General features: G+C 48.8%; 1 protein-coding gene across 1 annotated transcript; it reads left to right on the forward strand.

Annotated features, from left to right (window-relative positions):
• Positions 1-3: 3 nt before the first annotated feature.
• UNC119B (unc-119 lipid binding chaperone B) lies at positions 4-18,446 on the forward strand. The gene is made up of 5 exons (XM_004315319.4): positions 4-6,429; positions 8,967-9,080; positions 12,532-12,658; positions 12,787-12,959; positions 14,872-18,446. The coding sequence occupies exons 1-5, from the start codon at positions 6,186-6,188 to the stop codon at positions 14,982-14,984; spliced, it is 771 nt and encodes a 256-aa protein (XP_004315367.1). The 5' UTR covers positions 4-6,185; the 3' UTR covers positions 14,985-18,446.
• Positions 18,447-20,678: the final 2,232 nt, after the last annotated feature.

Genomic DNA, 20,678 nt, shown 5'->3' on the forward strand with positions numbered 1-20,678 from the left:
GTTAAGGGAATGGAGTTTTGTTAAATGCTGCCTGGCCATTTCAACCAGCAGCTCATTCAAGGAAAAATAAACAGTTGTTATGTTTCCACTTTCACTGGAACACCAGGCCATGACACTTTCACTTCCAAGGCACACTGAGCCTGCTGCCTCCCCTCCGGTTTTCCCCTCAGCTTCCACAATAGCCTGTGGACAGACTAAGCCATGGGATGGTTTTCTCTGCTTTTTCCTTTTCTGATGTGTTGTCAGTGTTGACAAGGGAAGGGGCAGAAAGAGCAGGAAGGATTTTTTTTTTCCCTATAATTTATCCATCATGTTTTATAGCTGAGGAACATGAAGCTCAAAAAACTTTAGTAATTTACCCCAGGCTAGTCAGTAAATGATCAAGCCAGGATTCAAACCCAGTCTATTTGTCTGCAAAGCCCATGATCTTTCTAAGGCTATAAGAATAATAATTACAGATATCTTTTATTGAGCCTTTGAAATGGGCCAGGCACAAGGCCAAGCAGTTTTACAGATGTTATCTCTGTTTAATCTTCAACCAACCAGCTGGTACTTTTAAGAGGTGAGGTGACTTGCTGAAGACCACACAGCCAGCAAAAGGCAGAACTGAGGTTTTACACCAGGACTCTTGCTCTTAATCATTATTCTCTGCAGCCTTCCACTCCCCGCCTGATGCCATGTGCTGTGTTTCTCCAAGCAGGAATGGAGGCTGCTGGTTTGGGGAATGGGAGGGAGAGCTTGGCCTACCTCCCTCAGTTATCCCTTGAAGGGCAGAATTCAGTGCTCAGCTCTAAGAATGAAGCCTGTGTGGATGGAGTCTGTTCTCAGGGCCCAAATAAGCCAGGAGGCCCACAGAGCCTCATTCTTAGCTTGAACCCACCCATAACTGGAGTTCTTTACTAATTTAGACTTGGCTGTTACTATTTCAAGTAGCTTCGCATGAGCTGCCAAATGGGGAAGAGACCTGAAGAAGCCCTGCTCTAGGGACTCGCAGGGAGGGGGGTTGGGTTAAACTACTCTTGGGTCCAGATCCTTTTTTTTTTTTTTTTTTTTGGGGTCCAGATCTTAATCTCACTAAGGAAATCAGGCTCCCGGTTGGCTGGAGCCGGTGTGTCGGACCTTTCTCCATACTTAGTACCCCATGCCCCTCCACCCCCCATAGAGGAAGAGAGATGAGTTTTTCCAACATTTACTGGAAAGCCTGTTGCCATAGCAATGGTGAGGGGTCAACAGAGGTGAACAGAGGTGAAGCACAGAGGTGTGGAGTGGGCAGGCCTCTGCTCTCTAGCAACCTGAGATGGTAGGCACCTCACCGCGGTACTCTGGCCCAAGAGTCTTAGTTTTGTTTGTTGCTAACCACTTATATTAGTGAAAAATAACCCCACTTAGTTTTTGGCTGGGGCCTTGTCCTAAGACTTCCTCTCCTGGGTTTTCTTACGGCTTCTACTTGACTCCGTCTGTTGCTTCCTCAAGCCTTGGTCCCCAGCTCATTTCCTCTCTGCTCTGACTTGACTGTTCTTTTTGGTCACCGCACTTTTCAATCCAGCTCCATGGCTTCTCCCTGCCCAGGGTGCCTGCCCTCAGCAGACGGGTCCTGGAGAAAGAGGCCACTTAAATGTATTGTCATAGCGACCATTCATGAAACACTCTCCCTGGCGCCAGCAGAGTGCTTTTCGTTGCTGTTTTCATCTCCTTTTTTAAAAATTTATTTTATTTATTTATTTTTGGCTGTGTTGGGTCTTCGTTGCTGCGCACAGGCTTTCCATAGTTGTGGCGAGCAGGGGCTACTCTTCATTGCGGTGTGTGGGCTTCTCATTGCATTGGCTTCTCTTGTTGCAGAGCACGGGCTCTAGCTGCGTGTGCTTCAGTAGTTGTGACACACGGTCTCAGTAGTTGTGGCTCGTGGGCTCTAGAGCACAGGCTCAGTAGTTGTGGCGTACAGGCTTAGTTGCTCCACGGCATGTGGGATCTTCCTGGACCAGGACTCGCCACCAGGGAAGCCCTCATCTCCTCTTTACAACCCTAGGAAAGACCAGTGACTAGCCTGACTTATAAATAAGAAAACTTAGGCTCACAGGGCATAAATGACCTGCCCAAAGTCACATAACTGGTAGGTGGCAGAGTGAGGACTGGAACTTAGCTCTGTCTAACCGCAAAGCCTGTGCTCTTAACGTCATGATGTACTACTTTTAAGAAGGAACCTTTTGAATGTAGATAACTGAAGAAGCTGGGTGTTGGTTACGTGGAGGTTTATTATATTATTCTTTCTCTAAAAAGAAAGTAGCCTTTTAAGACTTAGTGATACAAAGTGCGTAAGTACATTTTAAAAATCGGGGGACTTCCCTGGTGGCACAGTGGTTAAGAATCCGCCTGCCAATGCAGGGGACACTGGTTCAAGCCCTGGTCCAGCAAGATCCCACATGCCACGGAGCAACTAAGCCCGTGTGCCACAACTTCTAAGCTGTGCTCTAGAGCCCATGAGCCACAACTACTGAGCCTGCGTGCTACAACTACTGCAGTCCACGCACCTAGAGCCTATGCTCCGCAACAAGAGAAGCCACCGCAATAAGAAGCCTGCGCACTACAATGAAGAGTAGCCCCTGCTCACTGCAACTAGAGAAAGCCCGCACGCAGCAACGAAGACTCAACACAGCCAAAAACAAACAAATAAATAAATAAATAAAATATTAAAAAAAAATTTATATGGGGTGCAGAATGTGAAAACTCATCTTTCTTAGTCCTACCTCTTTAATCCCTAGAGGATATACAGGTGTATTATCTTTGGTGTATATCTTTCATTTTATATGTATTTATATATATTTATATGTACGTACACACATATTTACATAATATATTTGCACATGTGCAAGTGTGCCTTTAGAATTCCATTAAGGAATTACTGAATCAAACAGTATATGCACGGGACTTTCCTGGCAGTCTAGTGGTTAAGACTGCGCTTCCACTGCAGCGGACTCGGGTTCAATCCCTGGTCAGGGAACTAAGATCCCACATGCTGCGCAGCGCGGCCAAAAACAAAACAAAACAAAAAACGGTATATGCACTTAAAATTTTGAAAGTTCTGCCCTCAGCAAGGCTATGTGAATTTCCACCCACCAGTCTTGTGCTGTACGACTTTGGAATATGCCATGAATCCTTTTCGGAAACAGGTGGGATATAAATAATAAATTAATGCTTTTAAAGAACAGCCCTCAGCCAGGGAGAGAAGTGACTTGGGTACTATGGAAATCACTAGCTCTGTTTCCCAGACCACAAGGCCTGCCTGCAGTCCCAGCCACGACTTGCTGATTCGGTGGATGCCATCTTTAGGGAAGCAGCAGGAAGGAGGACTGAACTTCCCTGGCTCGGCAGAAAAAAGCCCTCTGATGTCCTGCTTACCTTGGCCTCATCAGCTCTGGGCCCCACCTGCCTGGCCTGATTTGAGGCAGACTGCCTGGCAACTCTGGGACTGCTCTGGAAAACAGCCACTGTCACACCTCTTACAGTGAGGAAAATAACCAGCTTAAGGAGAGGGACTTGAAGAGCACCAAGCTGCGGTGAAAGGGAGGCCAGCCTTTCCACTCCAGTCTTCCCACGTCTGGCCCAAGGAGACATTGGGGTTGCTATTTAATGCAGTCAATCTCTATTTTTCTTTTTCCACCCAACAGGGAATTAGTATATGTACTTTTCAGAAAACTTTTTTTTTTAAAGAGCCTTTTGACATACCTTAGAAAGATTTGGTGAGGAGAGACAGAGGCAGATTGGAGGTTATGGCCCTAATTTTTCCTACTGCCTCTTAAAAAGGAATATTTAAGGATTTTTTCCTTTCTTTCTGTGTGTTTTCTATTCTCCTAAAGACATAATCTTTTGCTTTTTAACCACAGTTTATAGGTAGTGATCAGAGAGAGTACAGGCCTCAACTCCCTTATATGGCAGTATTTATTTAAAAATTTTTGAGCAGAAAAAAGTGATCAAGTTTGAGGTGGCTTTTAAATTTTAAGAGATTATAATAAGTCTCCTTTGACTTAAGAGTCTGCCTTCCAGATGCAGATCCTAAGTTAGTTAGTTAGTTTTATTTATTTATTTATTTAAAGGTATACAAGCAGCCCATGATCATATGCTTGTTGTGATAAAATAGTATAGAAGTAGCTCTAAAGAGTGTCAAAAGTGAATATATCCCCCTTCAATCCCTTCCAATTCTCTCCTCCCCCAAGGGAACCTCACTTAACTCTAGTGTATATCCAAACCCCTTCCTGTGTAGTTACAGATAGAAATACTCATATACTTTCAATTTTTTTTTTTTTTTTTTTCAGTACGCGGGCCTCTCACTGTTGTGGCCTCTCCCATTGCGGAGCACGGGCTCCAGACACGCAGGCTCAGCGGCCATGGCTCACGGGCCTAGCCGCTCTGCGGCATGTGGGATCTTCCTGGACCGGGGCACGAACCCATGTCCCCTGCATTGGCAGGCGGACTCTCAACCACTGCGCCACCAGGGAAGCCCTACTTTCAAATTTTAAACAAATGGGATTATGTGCTTTGCTCCCCCCACCTCAAACTATCTGAGATCTCTCCATACTAGTAAGTAGAGATGGACCTCATTCTTTTTAACAGCTTCATAACATGAATGGGTGCAACTATAACTTGTTGTAATTTTTCAGTTTTACAAATGGTCCTGCAGTAAACATCTTCGTGCATACATGTAGGCTAAGTTCCCGGATGTGGAATTGCAGGTAAACGCGTCAATACGTTTGTTATCATCCCTAAAAAGAGAAAAGCTGGGATCCAGGTAACTCTAGTCCTGTTGCTGAGGACAAATGTTTAGTCAGCAAGTGATTGTGTGAAATGGCTCCATGCTAAACTCCCTTCTTGGTGATTCACAATCAAGTAGCATATTAAGAGTTCTGGAAATTCTTCAGTAACCACTTACTGCTGAGTAGTTTAAAAAGAATTGTTTGCAAAGGGAAATTGCAATGTGCAAATGTGTAATTCTTGTACACATCTTAAAATTTCCCTGAACAGTTTGGGAAGTCTCCCCCCGGGTGGTAATCTCTCAAAGACAGGACAGCATTTAGATAGGAACTGGCCACATACTGTTCCACCAGGCTGGGCAGCTGAGGTGGAGTCAAGTTTGGATTTGGTCCAGGAGCCAGGCGAGGCCTGTCAGCCACTCCCAAACCCCTCGGATGAGAGGGATCCAGCAAATCCTGCATAAATCAAGGCTTTGAGGCTGACCAGTGGGGAGACGGGTAGAGTTTCACTTCGGCCTGAGTCTATCTAAGAGGTGACATCAACCTAGCACACACACTTTGCATCAGTCAGGCCCAAGCCTCCAACAGAGAAGGGTGTGGATCCAGAATCTCTAGAGAAGGAGCCACTTGGGGTATAAGAGGGCAGTGTCCTCCCCCCTCCCACTCACCTCCTCCAGTCCTTGAAATCATGGTTAATTTCCATGGCTCAGTGCAGATGTCACCCCTGAAGCCTCTCCCCTAGCCCCTAGACCCCTCCTGTGTGCTCTGGTAGCACCTCTGCTTCAGCAATTAGCAGTCTGTTTTGTCTTCTGGTTCATTCATACTTATTGGGCTGATCTAGAGGAAGGGCCACATGATGAATTATGTACTTCACAGTCTTCCCCAACAAAGTGGGAGCTCCTCCGTAGCCCGGTGCTGTTCAGGCCTTCCTTCACTCATTCATTCATTCGATCATCATTGAGCACCTACCATGTGTCAGGCATTAGCTAGACTGCCTGAATACAGTGGTGAATACAGCAGACTCAATCCCTCCCTCTTTCGTATTCTTATATTCCCTGTAGCCCAGCCCAATGTCTAGCCCAAAGCCTGACACAGTACGGTTTAGAAATGGCAATCTAATTGGAAAGCTGCCTTTGCATAGCAAGAACTGTCTTACCTCCTAGACTACAGATGAAAAAACATTTTCTCAAGATGCCTCGTCTACATTTTATGTGATGGAAAGTCATTTGACTGTACGGGATATTTTTTTAGACATTTGGGGTGACCTCGGGGGCCTGATGGAGAATCTGGAGTGCTAAGGTGCCAGCCACCTGGCTGGACCAACGCTGGCGGGAGGGCGCTAGCGACGCGGCCCGCAGGTCCCGCCCCCACAGGCCCGGCCCCGACCCCGCTCTCCATAGTTACGGCTGCGGAGGCGGCGGCCATCTTGGCGGCGGAGCGATGAGCGGGTCGAATTCTAAGGCTGCGGCCGTGGGGTCGGCGGCTGGGCCCGGGGGGCTGGTGACTGGCAAGGAGGAGAAGAAGAAGGCTGGCGGCGGCGTCCTGAACAGGCTTAAGGCGCGGCGGCAGGCGCCCCACCACGCGGCCGACGACGGCATCGGGGCAGCGGTTACGGAGCAGGAGCTGCTGGCTCTGGATACCATCCGGCCCGAGCACGTCCTGCGCCTCAGCCGGGTCACAGAGAGTAAGTGCGGGGCAGGCCGCGCCCTCCCCTCGCGCCGGTCCCTGGGTCCCTTGTAGCCTAAGCGGAGCCAGCCGCTTGCCGCTCGGCCGGCCCAGGGTGTCCACGCAGGCGCCTCCGGCCGGCCGGGCCGCGCTGCCCACCCTCACCTAGACCTGGTCGGGAGGGGTTCTCGTGGGCTTGACTGCCCTCCTCTGAGTCCGGCCACGCTGGGCTTCCTTGTGGCCCGTCCCCGCTGGGCCCTCAGGCCCGGCCGTTCTCCTCCTCAGCTGGATCTGTTTGGGTGGGGGCCCGCCTTGGCTTAACCGGATCCTCCTGACCCTGGGAAGTGGGCCGCTGCCCCCCAGCCATCAGTGAAGTTCCTGACCAGCTAGGCGCCCTCAACCTGTCTACAGCCAGCTTCTGCCGCCCTCTGCCAGCCCAGACCCCTACCCTAGCTGCTTTCTCTGCCTTTCCCTCCCCTCCGGCCCCTGACAGCCCCGCCCCCTTTCCAGCCTGCCTTGGCCCCCTACCTCTTTGGGTCCCTAGCTTGCCCCTTTGTGTGCAGGTGGACTCCTCCTTCCTCAAATACATTGCCGTGGCATTTCGTGCCGCATTAAAAAAATATTAATAAAGTTTCAGTTCACGTACAAAACCAAAATGTGAATCCTGCTTTTGACACTTGTTCCAGTGAATTAAGAATATGTCAGGGTGTCAGAGATGCATTTCTTGCATAAAATGCAACCGTCCTACACCTTTTCATTGATAGTACGAGGGGTGGGGAGAAATATGTAGCTCACCCCCTGTCCTGGTTTTCCTCTTTTCTGTTCTCTTCCAGGCCAACCCCTGACTTGATGCCTTTTTTCTTGCTGCTGTTCCCCGCTAAGAGTTTGCAGTCAGTTGGTTAGACCCTGCTTGCCCAGCCGGCCCTGTCCTCCAGACTTCTAACGTTGAAGCACCAGCACTCCCTTGATGGATTAAAGGCTGCCGTCCTATTATCTGCTGAACTGCTTTAGTCGGCAGCCCAGGGGTGCTCAGGTGTCCCTCAGGGAGATGGAGGCCGCCCCCAGTGATTTGAGGATGACAGTTTGGGGGGATAGGCCTTGGTCCAGCCTGTATGAAAGGGAATTCCCATCTCCTAAAATAGGTTTAATTTGAGTCTGGGTATTTTCATATCCCCATTTTCCATCACTGTTTGGTTTGGGACTGTCCTTTGCATGCCTGAGTATATCTTTAGAAGGTCTTGCTATTCTGTTTCATAGAAACATTGTGAAAAAGCTGCTTCTGTTCTGACCCAGATTTCATTTGGGGCTCTGAAGGTACGGAAATGCTCACCACCTCACCTTTCTCACCCCATGCTTTCTCCTGATACCAAAGGTGAATTAGGCCACTCTAATGCCTGGCCCTACGCGGCATTCTAGGAGAGCACTCAGGTCCTGTGTAGGAGCTTAAGCGTGGTGCCATTGCCCAAACACACCTCAGCAGCTTATTGGAGAAAGTCACAAGTCAGCTTGGTGACCTCTGGATTCTTTACTCTTCTTAAAGTCTGTTCCGTTCAGCAGGTTATTTATTGAGTCCCCTCTAAAGGTGCAGAACCAATCTCAGCACTTTTGGGAGTTACAGAATAATCAGTAGCTCTCAAGTTTGCCATCTTATTGGAGAGTCAGCTCGTAAAACATGAAACAGCTAACACAAACAGGCAGTATAAGATAAAGTGTCAAAGTGAGTTGTGGAGAAGATGCTCTCAGGAGTCATGAGAGAAAGAAATCAATGAAATTGTTTTTGATCAGTACTGTTTTGATTAGTTGATCAGGTTTCTGGGGGCTCTCCTTCACTTTGGCCTCACGCCCTCCACAGCAGATCCGTCCTGCTGCCTGGGTAGGTATGGCCCATCACCTGGTTTTGTGCAGCCCACAAGCTAAGAGTGGTTTTAACCTTTTCAAATGGTTGGAAAAAAAAAAAATCTTGGGACACATGGTTATATAAAATTTGTATTTCGTGTCTATAAATAGTTTTATTAGAATACAGCCACGCCATTCATTTCCATGTTCGTGGCTGCCTTTGTGCTACAGCGACACAGCTGAGTAGTTGTGATAGTGACTGTGTGGCCAAAAGCCTAAATTATTCATGATCTGACCCTTTACAGAAAATGTTTGCTGATCTGTGCTTTGTGATACGTTCAGCAAACATGCACCATATTAGCCATTAGATCAGCATAAATGTTTTAAAATGGATTTCTAAAAAAAATTCTATCCTGCTGTGATATCCAATGAAAGGTTTATAGGCCATTTTTGAAGTGTTTCCAAAGAAATCCCCTTTTACCATCCCTATTTCTAAAGTGTTACAGTAATCTTTCATCCACACAAGCCCATGCACTTTTTTTCTTTCTTGGATCCCCTAATTCTCTCCACACAACTTTTGCTTATAACATAAAAGGAAGTTTTGGGGTGTATTTTAAGTGAATTGTGTAAGAAAAAAACCTGAGTTTGCTTCAAAACTTGAGAAAGAAATGGTGGATTTGGAGGATTGTTTAACGGCATTGGTCTCTCTCTCATTTTCAGATTATTTATGTAAACCCGAAGACAACGTCTACAGTATTGATTTCACACGCTTCAAAATTCGAGATTTGGAGACCGGGACAGTGCTTTTTGAGATTGCCAAACCTTGTGTGTCAGGTAGGCCTTAGTATTGCAGTAGTCACTTGACAGTTGGAGCAAAAGGTCTTTCACGCTTGAGTTTTTGTGTGCCATTGCATCCTGTGTCACAGACTCCAGCGGCCTGCTTCCAGCCGCCTCCTGAAGCCTGCCTGTGGGCCTGTTGGCTTGAAGCTGTGCTGAGAGGCTGATGTTTGTTGAGTATCTACTCTGCGCTGGTCACTGTGTTCCACATCTTTCTGTTTACATCAGTTCATGTAATCCTCACACCTCCTTGGGGGGTTATTATCCTTATTTTACAGATAAGGGAACTGAGGCCCAGAATTTCCAGGTGACTTTTCTAAGGTCCTCTGCCCTTTGATCTTACCATGTTTCCTCCACTTAGGAAAGGAATCCTTGAAATTAAACTCCAGTGAGGAAGCCTACCTGAACCTTGAGTCCTGGGGACACTCTGGAAGGGTGATACGGAGGATTCTAGTCCAGATCATGAGGCAGTGTCTTCTCACGCCCTTTCCTTTAAATAGTGTCTCAGATTTCCCAGTAAGTCCTAGTTTGGACTTTAATGTCTGCCATTTTCTGGATGAACAGAAGGCCCAGACCTGTGAACTCATCTACTTGGGACCCCTTAAGGTAGCTTTGAATGGACACTTCCTGTGCTTGTGATGCAGTTCCAGGGTGATTCATTTCTGACCAGGGGACCACACGTAGGTCTTTGGAGCACATCACTGGAAATGGAGCACCCCCTGGAGTTAGTTACTAGAACACCAGCCTAGATAGTCCTTCAGAGTATCAGTCATGGTCTGTGTTGATGACTCTTTTTGCCAAGCTTTTCTCATCTGATTTGCTATTCAGAAAGAGCCTGTAAATTTGGTAAGACAGCTGTTGGTAACCCAGGTAAGTCAAAAGGCTTTCATGAAAAAGTCTCAGCTCAGGTTAATTATACAGCCAAGGCTAGAGCACTGGTCTCCTCACCCCATCCAGTATTCTTGTTTTTTGAAATTAATTAATTAATTTTTGGGCTGCTTTGGGTCTTTGTTGCTGCACGTGGGCTTTTAGTTGCAGCGAGCAGGGGCTACTCTTCGTTGCGTTGTGCAGGCTTCTCATTGTGGTGGCTTCTCTTGTTGTGGAGCATGGGCTCTAGGCGTGCGGGCTTCAGTAGTTGTGGCACATGGGCTCAGTAGATGTGGCTCGCAGGCTCTAGAGTGCAGGCTCGGTAGTTGTGGCGCACGGGCTTAGCTGTTCTGCGGCATGTGGGATCTTCCTGGACCAGAGATCGAACCCGTGTCCCCTGCATTGGCAGGTGGGTTCTTAACCACTGCACCAGCAGAGAAGTCTCACCACCCAGTATTCTTTATGCTGTCATAATCTAGTACTGACCAGGGCATCTAAAGGCTCAAGCTTGTGGGTACTTAAATCTTGTATTGGGAGGGTCAGGGCCAGCCAGCTTCCTGGGCCTGTGCCGTTCGTATCTCTAAGCCACAGGTCCTAGTACTTAAGATGTTCCCAGGACCCCAGGGCTACTTCAGGTGTATGGATTTGCATGAGACTGGGCTCAGAATAGTCATTTCAGTATAAAACTAAATCTCAAGAAGAAGGTCAGCTGCAGATACTGTAAAAATACCTTGATTTACGACCCATCCAGTCTTTACCTTTAAGGATCTTGATTCACTAAGAATATGCACACACTGATTCAGTGCCCTCCTACAGCACTTGTTCGGATGAGTTCGAATCCCTGAGAAGGTTTGGTCTGATCCTTTTTGAATGCCATTGTTGGAGCCAGGGCTGTGGAGTCTCTGACTTTGAACCCCTACTCAGTCTGGTTGCCCAGCTCCTCTTGGGCTTGTCACAGGCAGAGATGTTTGATGCTAAAAAAGACTCCTCTTTTACTGCACCTATGTTCAGCCTGGAACTGGAAAAAATACCCTTGCTGGATACTGGGTGGCTGTAGCTATTAGAGAGGGAACTAACTCCTTGTTTACATTAGAATGTTCTCTGATTCATTTTACAAATCTTTCATTCCTGGGTTCAGGAGTGGACTAGACCAGAGCCCGTCGTTACTCTTGTGGACCCTCTCTCAGGTCTCACATGTTGGTTCATGGCCCATCTGCTTCACCTTTTCCCAGGTGCTCGGAGTGTTGGGCCTGGTATGGCCTGGAATAGGCATTAGTCCAAGGAAGTGCAGTACCCCAAGGCTATAGGTCAACGTCTTCCATTTAAATAGCACAATTATTTCTAGGGATTTGTCTTTGCTATGTCAGAAATTTTTGCATTTTTTGAAGGTGCCTTTTGAATAGTTTCAACTTTTATAGCCTCATTCTTTTGGTTAGCAGCAAGCACTTTAACTGGGTCAACAGCAGACCTAGTCTGTATAGCAGAGACCACGTCACAGCCACCCAGCTGGTGTTTCAAGCTTCACCGTTAGGATATGGCCCAAGGCCCCAGATTATATAAAAGGCAAACAGCTTAGTGTTTAAGAACAGGCCTTGAGTCTGACGGACCCGGATTCACATCCCTGCTCCCTCCATTTACTACAGGCGTACCTCATTTTATTGTGCTTCACTTTACTGTGCTTCACAGATATTGTGTTCTTTACAAACTGAGGGTTCGTGGCAACCTTTCATTGAATAAGTCTATTGACTCCATTTTTTTCAACAGCATTAAAAAAAATTTTTTTTTATTGAAGTATAGTTGATTTACAGTTTTTTTTTTTTTAGTGTTGTGTTATTTTCTGGTGTACAGCCAAGTGATTCAGTTATACATATGTATATTTTTTCATATTCTTTTCCATTATGGTTTATTATAGGATATTGAATATAGCAGCACTTTTTTTTTTTTTTTTTTTTTGCGGTACGCAGGCCTCTCACTGTTGTGGCCTCTCCCGTTGTGGAGCACAGGCTCTGGACGTGCAGGCTCAGCGGGCATGGCTCACAGGCCCAGCTGCTCCACGGCATGTGGGATCCTCCCAGACCGGGGCACAAACCCGCGTCCCCTGCCTCTGCAGGCAGACTCTCAACCATTGCGCCACCGCGGAAGCCCCAGCAGCATTATTTTTAAATTAAGCCGTATGCATTGTTATTTTTGGACATAATGCTATTGCATACTTAATGGATTATAGTAAAGTGTAAACATAACTTTTGTATACACTGGGAAACCAGAAATTTCATGTGACTCTCTTTATCATGGTGGTCTGGAACTGAACCCGCAAATCTCTCTGAGGTCTGCCTATATCTGGGTGACTTTGGACACGTTAGCTAATCTCTCTGAGTCTGAGCTTCCTCTTTAAAGTGGAGATAAAATGAAGACAAAATCTACAGGATCACAGGATCCTGTGAGGCGTGCAGCACGGGGCCTGGAATTACAGCATGTGCTCAGTGAGTACTGGCTGCCCTGCCATATCGGTGTCGGTGTCGGTACTGCTGATCGGTCGTGCTCTTTGCCGAGATGGTGATTCAGCTTCTGTGTGCTCTTGCAGACCAGGAGGAGGAGGAGGAGGAGGCGGCGGCGGCGGCGGCAGGCGGAGATGTGGATGTCAGTGCTGGCCGCTTCGTCCGCTATCAGTTCACGCCAGCATTTCTCCGCCTCCGCACCGTGGGCGCCACGTGAGTACCAGCATTTCCTGAAGGGGGGACGTTCTTCTGGTTCAGAGAAGAATGTTCTCTGTTAGGTTTGGGGTTGGCTTTAGAGGAGGGAGGAGGCAAAGTCAGGCTCACAGAGATTTATTCTGCAGGGTGGAGTTCACGGTGGGAGACAAACCTGTGTCAAACTTCCGGATGATCGAACGGCACTATTTCCGGGAACGCCTGCTGAAAAACTTTGACTTTGATTTCGGCTTCTGCATCCCCAGCAGTAGGAACACTTGTGAACATATCTATGAGTTTCCCCAGCTTTCTGAGGATGTCAGTACGTATCCCCTGACTTTCAGAACATCCTGGATTCTTCAGGCTAGAGGAACAGACCTTGAAATGAAATCCATCTAGTCCAACGACCTCATTTGCAGAGAAATAGGGACATGATGCGTCTCTAGTCTTTCGACCTCAGGCTTCTCGTTTCCTATTGCTCCTGTCTCATGTTTCAAACTCTGACTCTGCCTGCATGGGAACACTGAAGGTTTTAATACAGGCCATCCCTTTTAGATGCCTGCTGCGGGGAAGAGAGTGGCTGAGGGAGATAAGAGGAGGCCCCTGACAATCCCTGGGAGTCCAGTTCAATACACGGCCAGTCATGGTTTCACTGTGTTCTAGTCACCGGCTCCTGCTCGGCACTCCTTTTAGCCCTTTGCTTTTTCCCTAATCAGAACTACATGGGAAACTGTGAGCTAAGTAGAATTCTAGTCCTGAGGACTACCTCTTTCTCATTCTCTGCAGGTAGAAGGTTAATTAGATGAAACTGTTAGAATAGATCCAGCAGGCGCTAGGAAGCTGTTAGAGGTTCGGAGCAGAAGGAGTAACGTGAGGGAAGCCGTGTCTGAGGAAGAGTCACCCTGTAGTTCTGGGGAGGAAGAACTGGGGAAGGCGCCGGAGGGAGAAGGCTGGGCCGGGGAGGAGATGGACTGAATGACAGAGGAAGAACAGGCTGTGTATTCCCATGGCTTCGGTCTGGCCCTCTCACATTGGCATCCCCTGTGAGGAATTAGGGAAGGTTGTTCTAGAGCAGTCAGGATGTGAGTGGGATCCTGTGAGTAGTGGTGGAGTTTAGTTGGATTGTTGGCGAAGGTCTACATACACCGACCAATTTTCTCAGAATCCCAGGTCCTTAAAATTGTCATTTTCTGACAGGTATTCTTGACTGGTGCAGCAGTACTGTTCCCAGGTAAAGTGAGGATTGCTGAGGAGTGCGCAGGGCGTTGATGACCGCATCAACTGTTAGGATCCTCGTTTGAAGCCCGCTCCCCAGGCTGGGCTGGGATGTGTAGATGCTTGCGAGAAAAGATTATGTACAGTATTTCAAGTTTTTATCTAAGGCCATGTAACTTTTTCTTCTTGAAGCCAAGTAAGCTAAAAGAGCGTGGGGGTCAGTACTCTGGATATGAACTAAATAACTCTGGCCTGGCTGAGTCCAAAGAACTTGAAACAGTCAGCTTTCCTTTTGAGAACTGTGGTCAGCAACAGCATTTCCTCCAGAGGATTCAGAATAGCATGTGACCATTGACTCAGAACCAACCAGAGGTAGTGACTCGCAGTTCTCTTGACCCTCCAGTTACGGTTAAAGAGGTCGGGGCAACTGCCAGAACAAACAGAAGATTTAAATCTGGATCCCAAGACAAGCTCACCCTTTGCTGGATTGTTGGCAAGTTAATACCCCGAGCCACCTCTGGAGAAGGCTCCTTGCCCTTTGTGCCCCTACATCCATGCGCATCTGGGATTCCTTTGTTGTCAGGGTTGCCTGCGGGACGTGAGCACAGTGAGGCGCAGCTTTCTGAATTTGGACCAGAGTGTCTAGAGGTGGGGACCAGAAGCACCAAGTCAACAGGCTGCTGTGGTGCCTGTTGGCAAACGGGCGGGCACCTCTCCCTGGGGTTCTGACGGAGCACCAGGCTGGCGATGGCCTCGGAGGGTCAGGTCCAGAGCTGGTTGCATCCTTCTGTTGAAGTGGACAGCATGCTCAGTTTGGGGGCCTCTGTGGTCCCCAGGTCTCCCCAGCTCTCAAGGCCTGGCTCCCTCTGTTCTGACTTCATTATTCTGACAGCGTGCGCTCACATTTTCAGGAAGGGCTGGTTTACGAATTTTAGAGGGAATGCTAAGTTTTATCCCACCTGGCCCATGGGGCAGACTCACACATAAGTCTTTGCTTTTTTCCTTTCCCTGACTTGCAGTTCGTCTGATGATTGAAAATCCCTATGAGACCCGTTCTGACAGCTTCTACTTTGTCGACAACAAGCTGATAATGCACAACAAGGCTGACTATGCCTATAACGGGGGCCAGTAGCTGTGGCAGGAGCGGACGGGGAGGTGCTTTGCTGTGGCCCAAGGTCCTGGTGCACGGAGGTGGCTGAAGCTGCGGTCTGTCAACACACATCTGGAACCTGGCCCCAGGAAGCCGAGGCTGGGGTGGCAGTTTCCTGTGCTCCAAGAGAGGTGCCAAGCAGTGCTGTGTTTCCTTCCCCAGTATTTTTTCTTCCTTTTTTCCCTGCCCCTTAGGTCACGGAGGTACTATAGTAAAACTTAGCATAAGGCTTCTGGAATCCAGATAAAAATAGAAAGTTTATTTTCATGTAGTCATGGCTCCTCTGGGTTGTCCTGTTGAGCCTGGGTCTCTCCAGGCAGAGCTGTGCCGGGGAGAGAAGGCTCTTCTGTAGGTTCAGGGGCGCTGTGGGAAGCTGAGACTCCTCTCTCGCCTGCGGGGTCGCCATCAGCACACTCTGACCTCAGCCTGTGCATCGTCCTAAACCAACTCGGGGGGCAGAGGGAAGGAGTGGTGCCAGGAGTTGAGGCACTGGGGTGGGCAAGGCTGCCAAACTGAAGGATCTGTCTTACGTAGGGGCCGCTTATCTGTCTGACTTCCGGATCCTCAGCCGGTCCTCCTGGGGCTCCACTGAGGTTTCAACCTGGCAGTGCCTTCCTGTTCTCCTTCCAGAGGAAAGATGAGCTTGCTCTGCTTCTCCTGGCTCCTAACTTTTGAGTTTCTCCTGAAATACAATGTGTCAGTTTTGCTCTTGGAACTGTAGTATCTCTGGAGGCCAGAGCAGGCCTTATTGTATTTTGTTTTTTTATTTCTAAGCTTCTTGTGGGGAGGCTTTATAAAATGTCAGTGGCATTCCCAGCATATAGGATGTGTGGCCAGACTTCTGATAGTATCAGTCAGGCTCCCGGGGCTAATCTGGGTCATGTCCTACCTGCTTTTGTACTGAAGTAGTTCCTGGAATCATCCTGGCTGGTCAGACCTAAGTAATGTGTATTCTGGTCCTTTGGAATGGTTTTGGAATGTCTGCTACTTGGAATGGCTTTGGGCGTTGGGAAAGGGGGAAATCAGCTGAGGTGGCCTATCAGAGAGACGTGTTCTCAAAAATCTTCCTCACACATCCCTCAGGCCTCACTGGATGGGCTGTCCGCGCTTCAGCTCCCTACTGTTGTCCGACAGTGCGGGCGATTTAAGTGCTCAGGCCCAACTCCTGACCCTCTGATAAGATTGTTGCTGCGGCCAGGGTTTAGCATTGCTAGAAAGGTCACAGTAGGAAGGGCCCAGGTACGTGGTATCTGTGACCAGAGAGCTGTCTCCCTAGGTGCTTGGGAGAAAGGCCAGGTGGAGCCAGGGAGAGAAGGGCCAGCGCTTTGCCACAGATGCTCCTGTGCTTTCACTGACCGGTGTTGCTCCCTGTTTGCATTCTAGAGCGTGAGTGGCCTTGAACCGTGGTCCAGTGCTTTTTGTCAGGCCAGAGTCTGGGCTGTGTCAGATGCTGGCAACTTCCTCACTGAGAAAACCCTGGTTAGCCCTGTGTGCTGGCACTGCACCTAACCCCCGAGGGAGGAAGAGACCGGGTTCCCTGCAGGGTGGGCTACTCATCCCCAGACCGGTGAATCCCAGAACTGGAGTTGGCTGCAAATCCAGGTGCCTTATGTGTGGCTCCATCCCATACGCTGCCGGACAGTCATCAGCACTGCCTCTTCACCTTCTGTTTCTCACTGGGGCTCCCTCAACAGAGTTGTGTTCATTGAGCTTCAGAATAACCCCTTCTCTCTGTGACAGAACCCAGTCTGGAGAGTTTTTCTACTATTTGATGTTTAATTATTATCTAGGATGTGGTTTCTGGAGCTGCCCAGAACTCTGCTCAGTAGAGTGTGTCTTGGAAATGTGTCCCAGGCAGACCACGTCTTGTAGGCTAGTGGGCTGTCTCTTACCTGCAGTGTTAGCTTTTGCTGGGAAGAGGGCCGAGGAGGCAGGCATTCTGGCTTGAATAGTGCTGTATCCTCTTCCCAAGAGCTTGCTTTAGTCTCACTGGAGACCGTTTTGAGGCCATGCTTGATCTGTGCCCAACAGCACAGGGATTTGCTATCTTCTGCTCCTGAAGGTCTGGTGTTCTGTACCTGGGACTCTGGATTCTTGTGGCTAGCTACTCAGGAAACCTTGAGAAGCATTACCTCTCTGGGGTGTTAGCTAGGGTAAGTCTGAAATTCAAGCTTTTGTACCCGAACTGGGGAGAGAATTGGAAGTCATACCTTCTCTGAAAGTAGCTGAACTCATCAGAAGCTGAATCAGGAGGCCGTGTTGTTAAGGAGTCTGGGCTATTGATAGCAGTTACCCGTGGGCAATAAGATAGGAGGAAAAAACCTACCTGCCTGGGGAGACCATGCCCTCTGTTCAGAGCTGGTACCTGAGAGGAAGCGCCTAAAGGTAACACATTCCAGCAGACTGACAGGCCCAGCTGGCGCCTGGGGGCCTGCTGCCTGCACCCCTCCCTCTCGTGTCTTGCTCCTTCGTGTCCCTTTGGCCTGGAGTCTCCTGGGAGAGTGACTCTCTTTTCCTGTGGAGCTTTTGGGCTAAGATGCCCTTTCAGCTGCTGCAAAGAAGATCCTGGTTTATTTTATTCTATGTTTTAAAGAGTAAACAGAGGAAATAAGTAAAAGTAGTCCTGGGATAAAGTAGGTCATCCTCTCCTCGTGTGTTAGCTCAGAGCTGTCTTGCAAGGAAAGTACTTTTCAGGGCCTTGTCGGCCTTCCTGAAGACCTCACAGTCTTTGGGCCATCCAGTTCTCAAATAGGGGCGGTGATTTGGGGGCGTTGGGGCTATGCAGAGACTGGAGATTCTTGACGTGGCAGTAGCTGGGGGAATCTTCAGCTTGTTTCTTCAGTTGAAGTGGGACTCATTTCCGGAATGGACTTAATAGGCTGTGTCTAATGTACAGATTGGGTGAGTCTTGCTTTAGTGTGTCTTGCCACCCTCGATAGGCTCCCAGGGTACTCTCTTTTTTTTTCTGTAATGTCCCTTCCTTCTGGTGGCCATTGTCACTCTGACGTCAGTGAGGTTGGGGAATGGGGACAGTTCTCAGAATCATAGCACAGACTCGTCTGTGTGTGTGGACCCCTGATGCAGAGGGTGCTGCCGTGCCTGGCCTAGGGGCCCAATTGTCAGATCACCATGTTTCTCACATTCCGTGTCACAGGACATCTTAGGTACAAGAAGGGTCTGGTGGAGGTGGATTTACCCCTTGTTGCACAAAGGATCATGTAAAGTCACTGAACTTGTGAAAGTCTATTTTTTTCCCCTGTATATCTATTTTTCACAGAATGTAAGAAGCGTTAATGACCTGGTCTGTCCTTCCCCTTTCCCCTTCACCTGAGGTCCTCATTCCAGTTTGTATTGTCTTTGTGTCCAAAGTAAACTAGGTGACTTATTTGTATAAAATGTTATTTTGCCACAAGAGACAGTAATAAAAGAAAGATTTTCACAGTATGCGCGTACCCTCTCTGGTCTCCTGACTGGGCCCCTTGAGTCACGGGGCGGGCAGGTATGGAGTGGGGGTGGGCTCTGAGTTTCTTTACGTGGCCTTTCTGTAAGTATTGGTTTAATGAGTAGAGCTGGTTTCTAGGGTGATTAGGGCACAGTATTGAGCTTTAGGCTTAGTATTTTTTGCTTTACATTTTGATGGAGTTCTTTGAGAATTAAAAATGTATATACATGTTTTTAAAACATGTTCATTAAGGTGTGTTTTAACTATACCTCATTTAAGAGTAAATTCACCTCATTTAAGAGTACAGTTTGGGGCTTCCCTGGTGGCGCAGTGGTTGAGTCCGCCTGCCGATGCAGGGGACACGGGTTCATGCCCCGGTCCGGGAAGGTCCCACATGCCGCAGAGCGGCTGGGCCCGTGAGCCATGGCCGCTGAGCCTGCGCATCCGGAGCCTGTGCTCCGCAACGGGAGAGGCCACAACAGTGAGAGGCCCGTGTACTGCAAAAAAAAACAAACCAAAAAACAAAAACACCAAAAAAAAAGAGTACAGTTTGATGAGTTCTGACAAATGGATACATGATCACAATCATGATACAGGGCATTTCCATCACCTCAGAAAGTTCCCTCAAGTGCCTGGTGTTTGCAGCCCGTTCCCTCCCTCTATCCAACCCCTTGCAACCATCTTCTGATTTGTGTCTCTTTTGGAAAACTTGTATACTTTTCATATAAAACTTACATCTATGTTTAAGCTCACAAACAATACAAGTTAAAAATAAGTCTGGTTTAGATGGTCTGTGGCACCTGAAGGCCTATTGGCCTCTGCCCACAAACATCACTCATTTCCCCCTTTTTCCTGCTTCTTGCTCTTTTCTTCCTGGTGCCCAGGTAGAGTGATGAAAGGTGAGGAAACTTCGGAGCATTTGCCAACGACAGTAAAAGTACTGTGGATTTAGAGGCTTTCTTTTGAATGCATTTCTTTTTTTTTTAATTTATTAATGAAGCTGAGATCTTGGCTCCATTAATTTACTTATATTTTAATTAATTAATTAATTATTATTAATTTTTTTTTGCGGTATGCGGGCCTCTCACTGTTTTGGCCTCTCCCGTTGCGGAGCACAGGCTCCGGACGCGCAGGCTCAGCGGCCATGGCTCACGGGCCCAGCCGCTCCGCGGCATGTGGGATCCTCCCGGACCGGGGCACGAACCCCTGTCCCCTGCATCGGCAGGCGGACTCTCAACCACTGCGCCACCAGGGAAGCCCCTGAATGCATTTCTTTTAAGTGCAAGGTAACATTTGAAAGACTTTGCCGCATCTTTTAATAGATCTGCAGGAAGCAGAGCAAGATCTTGAAGGAAGACAGAACTTTTGGCGTGTGGGTCAGTGCTGGGGACAGACGCCTGGCTGAGTTATGTGGGAAGAAAGGCAGCTGTAGAGACTGGGTTCCTGGGGGCGTGTGGGAGGTGTCTGGAGCCTGTGAAGTCTGACTCACACCTGTGCCCATGCAAGACCCTTGGCAGGCAAGTGAAATCGCCGTAGTTTTGGGGTCAGGGTGAAGGCGTCCTGACGGACGCTAAGGACCAGTGCCCCCTGATCCCGGTGGAGGGGTGGGGTGGGGGGCTCTGCCCCCCAGTTGGGAGTGAGACGGTGGGACCACAATGGAACAGGGAAGCAGCAGTGCCACCCCACCTGCACAGCCTCCCAGCAACCCAACTCCCCATGTCTACATAATGAGCACCAGCGCAAGACAAGACCCTTGTCCCTCTTGGCGCTCAGACTTACAGGGGGCTTGATAAGATTTCAGATGCTACGTGCCAGGAATAAATAAAACAACGGGATGGAGAGTGTGTGGGGGGAAACACTGGCCTCCTGCGGTCACGGCAGGCCTCAGCGAGTGAAGGGAAGGAGAGTTCCAGCTGAGGGAACGGTGACTGCAAAGGTTTGGAGGCAGGAACCAGCTACAAGTATTAGAGAAAAGCTGCCCTGTGAGGCTACAGCAAGAGCATGGTGGGCGTGGGGCCGGGGAGGGAGGCGGGGGAAGGCCAGATAGGGCTTTTTAGGCCACGGAATTGGATTTTAGGAGAGATAGGGCCCCCCCCCTCGAAGAGCTTTAGGATCGGCCTGAAACCGATTTCGGAGACTTCCCCAAACACCGGACAGTTTGATTTCTCTCCTGGGAGGGAGGCGGGGCTCAGGAGGACCCGAGGCAGGCCCCGCCCCCGGAGAGCGAGCGCGCG

The sequence above is a fragment of the Tursiops truncatus genome, chromosome 13 (genome assembly GCF_011762595.2).
Source record: "Tursiops truncatus isolate mTurTru1 chromosome 13, mTurTru1.mat.Y, whole genome shotgun sequence".
NCBI classification, from domain to species: Eukaryota; Metazoa; Chordata; class Mammalia; order Artiodactyla; family Delphinidae; genus Tursiops; species Tursiops truncatus.

What these genes read in the sequence shown, in the direction of transcription:
- UNC119B (XM_004315319.4), top strand. Translation starts at nt 6,186, where the DNA reads ATGAGCGGGTCGAATTCTAAGGCTGCGGCCGTGGGGTCGGCGGCTGGG. An exon ending in TGCCAAACCTTGTGTGTCAG is followed by an intron (nt 9,081 to 12,531) that starts GTAGGCCTTAGT and finishes GTGCTCTTGCAG; the next exon opens with ACCAGGAGGAGGAGGAGGAG. An exon ending in CCAGCTTTCTGAGGATGTCA is followed by an intron (nt 12,960 to 14,871) that starts GTACGTATCCCC and finishes CCTGACTTGCAG; the next exon opens with TTCGTCTGATGATTGAAAAT.